Here is a 13130-nt window from a genome sequence, read left to right on the forward strand (position 1 = left end):
AGGAGTCCGTGTTTTCAGGTCCCCTCTGAAGGGACTTGAGGGACTACACAGCATTTGAAGGAATGCAAAAAGTCTCTCCACTCGAAACCCGTCAGCTTCACGTGATCTGATGCGTTTCATCAGACCAGCAGTTGAAAGAAAGACACGGAGTGCCCATGTGCAAGTGTGAGGACCAGGCTCCAGCTCAGGGGCTGCCGTGCTGTCCCTGGAGCTGGGTGCCTTGGGGTTTCATCCACTCCAACATACAGACTTATATCCAGTGGGACCTATTCTGCCATATCACATGGACAATTCTCAGGGCTGCTTATGTGCAGAAAACCCCGTGGAGCTTTCAGACATCTACAATATACACATTTCAGAGATATTTTTGTGTCAGAGTCATTTTAGCATGCTGCATGGACTCAGTTCTCATCAAGGATACCTGCTTGTGCATCCCGAGACCTCCCTGTGATGCAAAGCTGCAGGTGATCAGGATCAGGTGATTCCCTCCAAAAGCACACTCTGACCCAGACTCCAATCCTGGTGCAAATGCACCTGCAGGAGACTTGAAATCCCACCGTACCGCATGGAAACCGGGATGCTGCCTGTTTTCGGGCACCTTCCACTCACGCTCGGCGGATGACATAACACGAGTGGTTACTCACTGACACAGGTATTCGACTAAGTAACGCGTGAAACAATAGAAAGGAAACGTCGAGTTGCTGCGCCACTTCGTCACTGCATTCACTTGCGGTGGCGGGCAGGTCCCGCCTGCCGCGCCGGGGCTGCTGTGCAGCCTTGCAGGTACCGAGCCCGCATCCAGCCGCGGCCCCAGTGCTGGGGCGGGGGGGCACCGGCAGCAGCTGCCAGCCCCCCCGCACCCACCCCCGCCAGTCTGCAAAACGCTCCTGCCCACCCTGCACGCTTTGGGCGGCTGGAGCTGTGTTTGGGTTTGGGGGTTTTTTTGCGCTTGGCTCGCAAAATTTGCTCGCTGCCTGCTCGCACGGGGGCGGGGGGAGTTGGGGGGGGCAGGCAGGTCCCGGGGGTGCCGGGCGTGGGGGGGGCCGTGTCGGCAGGTGGCGACAGAGAACGGGCTTTGGGGCGGGCCGGGCGCTCGGCGCAGCGCGGCCGCGGGCGGGGCGGGGCGGGGGGGCGCGGCGGGACCCCGGCGGCGGGCGGGGGGCGGCAGCCAGCCCAGTAACGCCACCCCAGCAAACCGCCTCCCCGAAGGACTTGCCACGAGGTGTAAATGGTTGCTTTTAAAAGGACTGCTAGGGAGAGAGAGTAGGAATTGTAAAAAATATTTGCCTTGTGCTTTTATATATTGCAGATATATGTGCGGCTATACAGATAGAGGTATGAGCAACGCCTACAGGAGCCTGAGAGCCGCCGGGCAGGGCGGAGGCGGGGGGCACCCCGCAGCAGCCTGGGCAGGCTCGGAGGGGCGCCCGTGGCTCCCCGCCCCCCCGGCAGGGAGCGCGGCCGGGCCGCCCAGCGCTGCTTGCAGCCAAGGGAAGGCCCCGACCCCGCGGGGGCCGTGCGGCGGGGCGACAGCCCCCGTCGGGGACCGGCACCGCTCGGGGCTGGCAGCCGCGGGGAGGCGGTCGGGGGGCTCCGGCTGCCCCGGCAGGGTCGACGGGCTCGGCCTGCTCAGCATGGGGAGCTCGGAGGGGCTGGGGCGGCCGAAGGAGCGGCCCGTCCCCCCGGTGGGGCGCGGGCGGGCAGGGCCCGGCCCTTTCCGGGATGCTCCCGGCCGGCTGCCCGCCGGTGGGGCCGCCGAGCTACAGCGCCTCGGGGTTAGCGCTGCTATTTTCCCCTCGTAAGGCTCGTATAATTTTTTTTCCACCTCCTTTGTCGGCCTCGGGGAAGGAAAAAAAAAAAAAAGGGGTCCTTCGAGACTCCATTCCTCAAAAAAAAAAAAAAAAAAAAAAAGGCATCGCTCCCGCCTGCACAGTTTATTCGCCGCCTCCTCGAGTCCCTCGGAAAGCAAGATTAAAGGGGAAAGTCGCAGCTGTATATTTATGTTTTCATTGCTAGAAGGGAATTGATTTCCTTGCATTTATTTTTGTAGTTGCAATACACAAGGGCGGATTTGCGTCACCAAAGCAACTTGCTGGTCGAGATAAAGTTGCACAAATATTGAAAAGGGAAGTGCTCGCGCTCATTATGAAGTTTTTCTCCGGAAGAAATAAGGATTTCTGCTGTATCCTAAAATACTAAAGCCGCTTCTATTTTGGGACAAATCTCGCAGGCACATCCGCTCATTTAGTCCGAGTTGGAACCTCTCAAAAAACAGGAGATGACCTGGACTGCAGCGAGCCCCGGGTTTCCTGCAGCCTTCTCCCTCCTTGCGCGGGGAGGAGGGGCGGCCGCCCCCCCGGCCAGCGCGGCCGCGCAGCCCTGCTCCTCCCCGGCCGCCGAGGAGGAAGGTGCGCGGGCAGGGAGGCCTGCGGGGGCCTTTGGGACAGCCCTGTCCCCCGGGAGAGGCCCGGGGGGGGGAAAGGCAGGTGCGCCTCGGTGCGCCGGCGGGGGATGCGCAGGGGCGCAGCACAGCGCGGCCGGGCGTGGAGCGAGCGGGCCCCGGGGAGGCACCTGCCCCCCGGCTCGGGGTCCCCCACTGCCTCGTCCTCCCCAGGCCCTGCCCGGGGGGGCAAGTGCTTTGCTGCGACGGGTTCAGTGTTCCCTTTGGTGGCATTTCGGTCCCCGCGGGGGGACAGCGCGGAAGGAGCGCTTCTCTGCGCGCCAAGCACCGGGACCAGCGCGCTCCCGGGCACCGGCAGCGCCGGGGCAGCGCAGCTGTGGCCGTGCCCCGGCTTGGGGCTGCCCGGGGACCCCGCAAACGGGCGCTGCCCTCCGGTGCTGCTCACCGCCGGGCGCCGCACGGCAGCGAGGCGAGCGGATCTCTGAAATAAGCTCCTAAAATAATAACAACCATAATAATAATAATAATAATAATAATAGCCAACACAAAACGCCGTGGTGTGGTTTTCCTCCCTGGCGAGCAGCCCCGGTGCCGGTGGCAGTGCCGGGGCGGGCTCGGGAGGCGGCGGGCGGGCGGCTTCGTTGCGAGGGGGAAACGCGGGGGAAACTGGAGTCGTTCGATCCGGTTTGAGAGCAAGAGGCTGGCTCTCGGGTCATAAATAAAGGGCCGGGGGATGCAAGGAAAAGGGGCTTTCCGCTGTCGAAGCAGGAAAAGTTCAAACCTAATCAAGCCTTTCTCTAGCCGCCGTCGGTTTCGGGACGCGCTGCGGCAAGCCAGCCCGTCTTTATTTTTCGGTTTCGTCTCGTTAATAAAAACCGAAGCGAAGCGGTGCCTGGCTTGTCCGGGGGAACCAGCCTCACCTTTGCCCCTGCGCGGGATTATGGCTGAGGACCGCGTTCCCCTCGCTCGCAGGTGGTTTCAATATTCGCACAGGAGCTACGTCTTCATACCTGGCGAAAGAAAAATACTTTGCCTTTCTGGCGGTTCCCCGACAACCTTCAGAAGTCGGGAAGCTATTTAAAAATATATTATTTTTTAAAAAACAAAATCAAAGCCAACCTGCAATCGTCCGACCCGCGAGCCTGCTCAAAACGGCAGCGACTCGTTTACGTATATGAAAACAAAAATTAAATACACGTGTTTATTAATTAAACGTGTTTTTTCAGAGTCAGGTCGGGACAAATGTGGGTGTTAGAGGGGAGAAAAACAGGGCAAAAGACGCTTTGATAAATCTGTCCCTGAACTACTGCAGTGAATAGATTGTGTTCTTAAAAAAATGGGGGTAATTCGGTTGTCAAAGGCTTGTAAAATGCAAACTAGTTTTTAATTTGAAATTGGTGTGGAAGCAGATGCAGCCACCAGGCTGGAGAACACGGTAAAAATCTATAAAATTACACTATCGACAAAATAAAATTAATTAGTCGCTGCTAATACAGGATCCAACGTGCCCTGGGCCCAGAAAAACTCAGAGCTCTCATCAATACGTATGTTGCGTGCATGGAAGAAAAAGAAAAGATGATTTTCTTCCAGGCTATCCAAGGCTCATTTATCCGGGAAGGAAACACATTTCCTTGGGAATAATTTCTAAGAGGGCGACCCTGCTTGCAACGGCCAAGAATTTTCTTGCGCGTTTCTTTCAAACGCTTGGAAACAGCGGCGGCAAGAGCATGGAGGTGTTTTGGTGTTGGTTTTTTTTTTTGGGGGGGGGGGGTTAATAGTCGAGGGGGGAATTTAAGGAGGTGGGGGGAGGTGGGTACCTTGTGGGGCACATCGGGTGGGGCCGGGTCGCGGGTACGGGCCACCGCGCCGCCAGCGCGCAAATTGCGCGCTGGCGGCGCGGTGGCCCGTACCCGCGACCCGGCCCTTGCGTGGGCGTGTCGGCGGGCGGTGCATCCCGGCCCCGCGGATCGTGGATTGGGCGTAGGGAGGGAGCAAGGGCTGCTCCGGAGCCGGGAGTGTCGCTGCCAGAGAAAGTTTTGGGGAGGGGTGGATATTTTTTTTTCCCCCAGTACGAGGAAAGGGGGTTTGGTTTGGGTTTGTTTTGCTTGCGCCGCTCCGCTCCTCGCCCGCTCGCTCTTTCTCGCCGTGGGTTTCTGGGGACTTTTTCCTTTTTTTATATTTTTTTTTCTTTTTTTTGTTGGTGGCGGTTGGGTTTACCCCCTTCTTGCCCATCCGGCAAGTGCTCCGCCAGCCGCCTCTCGCCCCGCCATCCCTCCCCATGCGCCCGGGGCAGCGGGCAGCCCCGCGGCGCGCACCCGGGAGCTGAGCAGCGGCAGCGGCGCGTCCCCTCCCCGGGCAGGATGTACACGGCCGGGCTGGCTCCTTTCTACGCCTCCAACTTCAGCTTGTGGTCAGCGGCGTATTGCTCGGCATCGGGGCCGGCAGCCGGCGGCTGCTTCCCTCTGGACGCCGCGGCGGCGAAGAAGCCGTCTTTCTGCATCGCCGACATCCTCCACGCCGGCGGCGAGGCGGCGGGAGGACCCGCCGACAGCCTGCCCGGAGGTCCCGGCACCGGGATGCCGGCGGCGCTGGGAGCCGTCCACCACGGCGCTCCTTTCCACGCCGCCGCCTCGCCGCTCCGGCCCACGCCCGTCGTGGCCCCCGACTCCCCCGCCGCCGCCTTCCCGCCGCGCCTCTCGCCGCTCTCCGCCGCCTACCACTCCCACCACCACCGCCCCCCGCAGCACCGGTCCCCCGCGGCGGCGGCGGCGGCGGCTGCGGGCGGCGGAGGCGCCCCGGCCCCCGCCCGGCTGCCGGGCGGCCATACGCACGGCTCGGCGCCGGCGCCCGCCAGCAAGGACCTGAAATTCGGCATCGACCGCATTTTATCGGCGGAGTTTGACCCCAAAGTCAAGGAAGGCAACACGCTGAGAGGTAGAGAACGTGGCTTGCCCGCTTTGCGCGCTCTTGGGGCTCTCTGATTTCTGCTGTCGGTGCTGGTAGCGAGTAGAACCGCGGTGTGAACGCTGCCCCAGCTAGCCGGGAGAAAGAGTTACTCACCAAAGCCTTAGAAAGCCGAGTCTCTAACAGCGCTCCCTAAAACAGCCCCCCCGGCCCCGAGCAGGGCAGCAGCCCGCGGCACAGGACTTGCGCCGCTGGGGAAAATAGCGATAGCGTAAAAATAGCGAGTGAAACGGCCCCCGCGTCCCAGAGCGGGCCGCGGCTCTGTGCCCCGAGGGCGCAGCCCGTTTGAAAGGCGTTCGCTGCAAGCCATCTCCCCCCGCGGCGTATAAACACCCTCACCAAGGGAGCGAATCCAGCGGGGATGCCCGACGGCCGGGGCGCGGCCACCTCCCCCGAGCAGAGCCCTGGGGCGAGGAGGCGATGCCCGGTGTCGTCTCGTCCCGTCCTCCCGCCCAGCCCCTCCGGCCGGGGACCTGCTCCCCCCCGGCCCCGTCGCCCGGAACGGACCGCGGTGTAACAGAGCTCTCCTTGTTCCTGTGCTCACAGATCTGACCTCCTTATTAACTACCAGCCGCCAAACTGGGGTTCATCTCCCCAACTTGCAGCCTTCCGCCGGCCAGTTCTTCGCGTCTCTAGAGCCCATTAACGAGGCCTCTGCTATCCTGGGTCCCTTAAACACAAACCCAAGGAGCTCAGTTCAGCACCAGTTTCAAGACACTTTTCCAGGTACATCTCGTCCCTCGTCGACCCTCCCGTGGAGCAGGGCCCTCCGTCCCGGAGCAGCCCCCCCGGCCCCGGCGCTCTCCTCCCGGAGGGGCTCGCCAGACTCTTTTGAAAGGCCAGGGCGTACGTTTTCTAGCGAGGCTCAGATTTTGGGCGAAAGTCGGGCTGCGAGGGGGGGGAAGGAAGAGCTGGCTAGGGCCTGACCCAGAGGACCGTCCCGTCTAGGTCAAAAATAATAGCTGGGCCCTGAGAGCAGGGGCGGGCGGGGGGCGAGGAAGGGACGCGGGGGCCGAGCGGCTCCATCCCTGCCCCAGGAGGCGCGGGCTGGCGGGGCGGGCAGGCAACGGGCCCGGGCCTTCCCCGCACGCCGCCGGTATTTCCATCGATTTAAGGCTCCCTTTCAGGCATCGGTATTAATAACGCCGTCTCCCTCTCTCTCCCCCACCCCCCCCACCCCCCCCACCCCCAGGTCCATATGCAGTTTTAACCAAGGACACGCTGCCCCAGACGTACAAGAGGAAACGCTCCTGGTCCAGGGCTGTTTTTTCCAACCTGCAGAGGAAAGGTTTAGAAAAACGGTTCGAAATCCAGAAATATGTCACCAAACCGGACAGAAAGCAACTGGCGGCGATGCTGGGGCTGACAGATGCTCAAGTAAGAACGGCTTCGGGTTTATTTCAAATCTTACTTCCAGTTCGGAGGCGTACGGCCGGGGGGGGGAGGGAGTGGGGGGTGCGGGTGGGCTGCGAAGCCTTTTCACTTCCTTAACCTCCGCCGGGGCTGGCTGAGGAGCGGCACCTCGGCCCGGCCGCCGCCTGCGCGCAGGTTCTCCGGCGTTCCGCGGCCCGGCGCGGAGCTTTCGCCTTCGTTTGGGCCAGCGCGGAGCAGCCCGAGCAGGGCCGGGGCGGATCAGCTGTGTGCGCTTTGCTGAAGTGCAACTCGCTGTAGGAGGCAGTTTAGGTCAAAGGAAGTAGAAAAGAAGACACTATTTTTAATGTCCCTTATTTTTTCTTCTATTCTGTTTTTTTGGTTTGTTTTTTTTTTTTTTTCTAAATCTCTCCCCGCGTTGTGAAATCCTTAGTTCTGGGGAAGTGAAAATTCTTCTTCAAACGGAATCATTAAACGCCACTCTGTAATGATTCCACTATTGAGGGCCCGCAGCGCACAGAATTGTATAACGCTGTGGTTTCTTGAGCAAGATTTGGTTTCCTGGAAGAAGAAGCAGAAGGGGGGGGGGGGGGGGGGGGAAGAAAACGGCGGGTGGAAGGGGGTGTGCGTTTGGTATTTAAACACACGACCTAGAAGAAGAAAAAAATTAAAAGCCACCTTGGTCGCGGTGTGGGCAGGGGGAGGTGAGGCCGGCGCCTCCTTTTCTCCCCGCGCTGCGCGTCCCCGGCGGAAGGCGGTGCGGTGCGCGGTGCGGAGCGGTGCGGTGCGCGGTGGGGGCCATGCCGCCCGTCTGAGGGCGGCGCGGCCGCAGGTGAAGGTGTGGTTCCAGAACCGGCGGATGAAGTGGCGGCACTCCAAGGAGGCGCAGGCCCAGAAGGACAAGGAGCCGCCGCCGGAGCCGGAGCCGGAGGCCCAACGAGCCGCCGCACCGCCCGCCGCCGCCGGGGAGCCCGAGCACAGCCCCAGCCGCTCCGAGGGCGACAGCGACAGCAGCGACGCCGAATCCCTCGACATGGCCCCCAGCGACACGGAACGGACTGAGGGCGCCGAGCGGAGCCTGCAAGCCGCCGGGCTCGGCAAGCCCTCCGCCAGCACCGGCCTCCCCTCGCCGCCGCCCGCCGCCGCCGCCGCCAGCCCCGAGCCGCGGAGCGGCCTATAGACGGGGCGGCCCCGCGCCCGGGACCTGCGCGCTAATTTATCTCCCTTCCTCCGCCCCGGGAGCGCGGCGGGGCCGGCCCGGCACCGGCCCGGGGCGAGGGGCCGGGGCCGCGGGCGGAGCGGGGAGCCCCGGCTCCGGGATGGCTGTGCGTGAGGCGGCCGCCTGCCCCTCCACGCTGCTCGCAGGAGAGCGGGATTTCTCTTTTTTTTTTTTTTTAATTTTTATTTTTAATTTTATTTTGTTCTCCATTTCCCGCCCCTTGTCCTCTCCAGGAAAACCTGAGCGAGGGACTTCGAGACCTTGCTCCGAAATCCCTCCCTCCCCTCCCCGCCCCCCCAACAATTTACAATGTGAAGTATTTTGCCAACGTCCTCATCGGTTGCAACGTGTTGCTTCGAATAATCTGGCCAAGAAATACTGCACTGACAAAATATATAAATATATATCTATCTATCTCCTGTAAATAAAATGTTTGCTATGGTTTGTAACCACGTCAGTCTGTTGACCAGGGCCGAGGGCTGGTGAGGCTGCCCCAGCTGCCCTCGCCCCGCTCACAGGCAGCCGCTGTCTCTCCTCGCCTCGAAAAGCCTCCCGAGGCAGCCTCCTCCTTTTTTTTTTTTTTTTTTTTTTTTCTTCTTTCCCCCTTCCTTTTCTAATGGAGGCGATGACAACGACCGGATTTGATTACGCAAAATTGTGCCTCGCTGAGAAAGTTGCCAATTACATCTGTAGATGCACATATATGTCCCTCGCGGGGCGGCTGCCGGGCTGCGGTGCCCCCCGGGCCGGGGCTGCCCGGCTCGCCGCCACTCGCAGGGGCGCTGCCACCAGCTGGCGGGGCCGCGCTGGGGTGCGGGGGGGGTGCGGGGGAGGGGTGCGAGGGGGTGTTTGCATGTTGGCTTGGCTTTGCTTTGGTGTCGCTCCGATTTGCCGCGCATCCCTCCGCAAACCGCCGCGGCGGGGTGGGGAGGTCGTGCTGTGACGTCACAGCGTGACTGTGCGGCCCGGGGGGGCGCGCTGTGACGTCACGCAGGCGCTACGCGCGCGCGGCGCGGTGCCCGAGCGCAGGATCGGGCCGCGGCGGTGGGCGGGAGCGCGGCGCTGCGCCGGCGGATGGGGGAGGGTCGCGGCGGCCCCTTTTCCCCCTCGGCGGGCGCTGCCGGGCTGGCTGCCCTCCCCAGGAGGGAGCGTGCGGCCGGGCGGCTCTGCCGGGGCTGCCCTGGGGTCCAGGCCGGCGCCCGCCGGCTCCGCTCGGGTTCATCTCCCGCTTCGCTCCTCGGAAGTGTGTAAAGCGCCGGGGTGCTCGGCGCTGGCGGCTGCCGGGGCTCGGGGGAGGGCGAGGAGCCGCTTCTCGGCCTGGCTGCTTCCCCCTCCTTCCAGCCCCAGCAGCGTCGGTTAAAGCCGCAGCGGTGAGGAGCCCCCGGCCTCGGCGCTCCCGGTGGGGCCCCCGTCGGAGCAATCCCGTTGCCAATGCGCGCGGGGCCGGGGCAGGCCCGGTCCTGCCCAGGGGCGTTAGGGCTCGGGCAGGCGAAGCGAAGCCCTCTACTAGGCCGACGGGCGCTGAGCCTGTGACACCGCCAGAAAGGAAGGGGAGAAGGAGAAATAAGGCGAAAGACCGAAAAATCCCCAGTGTCCTCCGGCGATGCGGTGGCGAGGGAGCGCCTGGCCCTCGCCTGCTGCTTCCCTGAGGGCTTGGGCGAGAAATCCTCTGGGGCCGGGGTGTGTGTGTGTCTGCTGGGGAGGACACGCTCCTCGAGGCCACCCCTGCTAGCAGGGGGACACTGGCACGAGCCAACACCTGAGGAGGGAGGAGGCAATGCCGGCAGCATCCCCCCGCCACAAGCGCTAGGGGGAAAAGAGCTGGGGCCAGCGGCGAGCCCAGGGGCCGTCTGGCTGGGCGAAGAGGGGACGGGTGAAATGGTAAATTAGGCATAACGGAGCGGGCAGCGGCTCCGCCAGAGCCACGACGGGCTGGGACATTTCCAGGAGGGGCGCGCACGAAGCTCTGCTGCGCCCCTGGACGCACCCGGGGCGCCGTCCCCGGCCGAGCCCTGCTGGGACAGGGAAGCGGCGGGAAGGATCTGGAAGGGGCCTGTAAATCGGTTCTGCCTTGAAGACACCGTCAGGGAGGAAAAGGGGGGTGTCACGGCTTTTCGGGCGCGGAGCGGGCCCTGCAGTTCGCTTCCAGCCCCAGAAAGCGGCTGTTCCCGGGGAGCAGCGCGGGGATTGCGGCGGGCCGTGCCCCCCCGCCAGCACGGGAAGCTGGGGACAGATGTCCAGCGAAACGTGACTCTTTGGCCTCCGATAAACCGCCGTGGTGCGGCTTGGGGACACGCAGGGATTTATTTGCCTCTTGGTTTTGCTTCCTAAAGACTAAGCCGTGCGGAGAGAGGGGTGTAAGGTGGCTCTTGTCAGATGAGAAAGGAAAATCGAGTCGGGAAAGTGGTTTTTCCCTTTGGGTTAGAGGAATCCGCACCTCCAAGCGAAGGGGGCAGGCTGTACACCCACCGTCCCGCCGGGCTCCCTAAATAACGGGAGAGCAATGCCCGCCTGGCCCCCGGATCGGGGAGAAAGCAGAAACAGCGCCTTTATGGCACCTTTTTAAGATAACGCGGTGAAATGGGGAAAAAAACATTGTTGGGACTCAGGCTACCAAGAAAGATGCTCAGATCCGAATGAAAGGCTGGAGTAAATTTCCTTCGCTCTGCCCCTGAATTTGCCTCCGTGCACCCCCGCCCCACCCCCGCACCCCTGCCCCCGCCCCCCGACTTTGGTGCTCCGCGCACCTCGGGCTGCTGCTCTGGCCAAGCGGCGGGGCCGGGAGGGAATTTTTTTTTCCTTTCTCCCACCGATAGGGAAAAAATAATCTCTCTCCACCCATTGCTCCCGTTGTGCACTTCTTCGGGCAGGTAGAGCAAACCCACGAAAACGAGTTTAGTGAAAGATGAACGGGTGGAGGGATTTGTGCCCGTCGCGCCAGGGAAGGGAGTTTGCCCGGTCCTGCGAGGCTGCAGTTGCTGCTCCGTTTCTGCGGAGAAAAGTCTGGATAGTGTCGTGATTGCAGGCAGCCCGGCCGCCGGTCGTCGGCGAAGTCGACCTGTCCGTAGCTCAATGCACCACCACCCCCCCCAGACAGGTCCAAAAAAAATTCGGGGGGTACCCCTTTTTTGTTTGCTTTATTATCGCTGGTAACACGGAAGGATTTTGATGCTGGTTATTTCTGAAGGCGAAATGCCCGAGCCCGCGGTTCCCCCGCCGATCCGGTTCCTCGACGATCTTTCAACTGGGGGTCGCAGCTTTTCGGGCGGTCTCTTTACCCCCCCTAAATCCGTTGTGACTCTGTTCAGACCTGTGCCAGCCGAACCCAAATCCCATGGGCTACACCCAACCCGCAACGGGTCTGTGCTGGCGCGGCTCCCCCCGCCTGGCCGGGGCCGGGGTCCCCTCGGAGGGGCCTGGGGGGCTTCCCCCGCGCTGCCGCCCGTCCCCGCGGCCAGGACAGGCTCTTCAGCACACGCTTCCCCTCCCCGGTGCCCGGCAGAGATTTTTCGGGCTTATTTCAGATGAGAGCTTGTACGGGAGATCAAGACACGGGAACGATACGCATTGCCGAGCGGAGGTTTCCCTGCCTCCTCCCTGCGTGGCATGTGTGGGAAATCGGATTAATAACGAAGCGGGAGGCCTCTCCGTGCCCCTCCGGCATCCCAGCCCCGTCTACGAGCATCCACACCCGCAGAGGTGCGCAGCCGGGCTGCTCAGAGCCAGCTCCTGCTGAGCTCTTTCCCGGGGAGCACCTTACCAATAATCACCACCTTCCCCGGGCGCTGTATTAAGTCCAACGAGATCCTTTCCTTCTCGCCCGTTTTCTTACCAAAAACCTCCCATCTCCAAAGAGACTCGAGTCAATCTGGGAAATAACAGCCGCGTTAGAAGAAGACGAGAGAAATAACAATAATAAACCAAAACAGACGGAATGCTTCAAGCGAGTGATTTACGGTACGAAAAGGGCCAGGCGAGGAGCTCGCCTTGGGGTCCACCGCTGCCCCGCCCGGGGGGGGTGGGTGTCCGCCGCAGCCCCCCGGGTCGGCGCTGCCCCCCCCGCAGAGCCCGCGGGCGCGGGGCCGGCGGCAGCGAAACCTGAGTTCGCCTCCCTCGTTAGCTGAGCGAGACCGGCCCCGCTCCTTAGGAAAATATTTTTATTTTATTTTAATGTCGGGCTTAAGCTGATGTCTTAAAAAATAATTGTTTTCAGACCCCGGCTCGCTCGGCATCGCCGTTTCACACTCACAGGCACACACAGCTTTCCCTGCAGCTCATGCCTCGGGACTGCCTGGCGTCGGCAAGACAAACTGCAATCTCCGAAATGTCAACTTTTGCCACAATCTCGACTAAAAAAACCACCCCCTTCTTATTGCTGTTGAGCGCTCATCAGAAATAATGGCTGTTTACACAAAACCTTTATTCACTTTCTTAAATAAACACTAGTGAATTCAAATAAAGCAAACCCTCAGCTATAATTCAAGCACAACGTTTGCTGTGTGTATTCTCGGCTGCGGACCTGGAGAGACTCCTCGGAGAGAAATATGAAGTCTCCTTTCATCGTCCACCTCCATTAGCTAAATATTCTAGCTCACCTCGGCCGAGCTTACCCTACCCCAGCTTTCCTTCCTTCCTCCTTTTTTCTCTTTTTTTTTCCCTTTTTTTTCCCTGTTTTTTGTTTTCCCCTAGCAGAAGCGGAAATATTTCTTCCCTTCTCCCCTTTTACAGAGGTGAGGTCTGGACGCTGCTCTTCCTAAATCGATGTGCAGAGCCCCTTCCCTCCCCTTGCACAGCCGCGGCGGGGGCTGCTGTGCTCGCGGCAAGGCGTTCCCCCCTCAACCACCCCCCTTCCCCCCCCCGCCACCTCCCGCTGCCTGACCTCCCGGGGATGCTCGGGGCTTGGCGGGCCGGGAGTGCTCGGATCAAGGGGAAAGGGGCGGTGGTGGTGGTGGTGGTGGTGTGTGAGCCCGGCGAGGCGACGGCAAGGTCTTCTTGATTCGAAAGAGGCGGCTGAAAATGGGTTTTGCTCGAACCCACGGGCTCGGACAGGTAGGGGGAGAGCCAGGTACCTGCGGGGGGTACCCGCCCCGCCCGGTCGTCGCCCCCCGGGGAAGGCAGCCCGTCGCTCCGCGGGGGGAGTGCTGCCCCCCTGCTCCGCTCAGCCCCCCTGCTCCC

At 61.9% G+C, this 13130-nt stretch overlaps 1 protein-coding gene across 2 annotated transcripts; it reads left to right on the top strand.

Moving 5' to 3' along the window:
- Positions 1 to 4343: 4343 nt before the first annotated feature.
- HLX (H2.0 like homeobox) lies at positions 4344 to 8380 on the top strand. Of its 2 annotated transcripts, XM_037405999.1 has the most exons (4): positions 4344 to 5335; positions 5912 to 6091; positions 6558 to 6742; positions 7569 to 8380. In XM_037405999.1, exons 1-4 carry the CDS (start codon positions 4762 to 4764, stop codon positions 7914 to 7916), a joined length of 1287 nt encoding a protein of 428 aa, XP_037261896.1. In that variant the 5' UTR covers positions 4344 to 4761; the 3' UTR covers positions 7917 to 8380. The 2 variants fall into 2 exon arrangements, with proteins under 2 accessions (XP_037261896.1, XP_037261897.1); XM_037406000.1 differs by lacking the exon at positions 5912 to 6091.
- Positions 8381 to 13130: the final 4750 nt, after the last annotated feature.

The sequence above is a fragment of the Falco rusticolus genome, chromosome 12, assembly GCF_015220075.1.
Source record: "Falco rusticolus isolate bFalRus1 chromosome 12, bFalRus1.pri, whole genome shotgun sequence".
Lineage (NCBI taxonomy): Eukaryota > Metazoa > Chordata > Aves > Falconiformes > Falconidae > Falco > Falco rusticolus.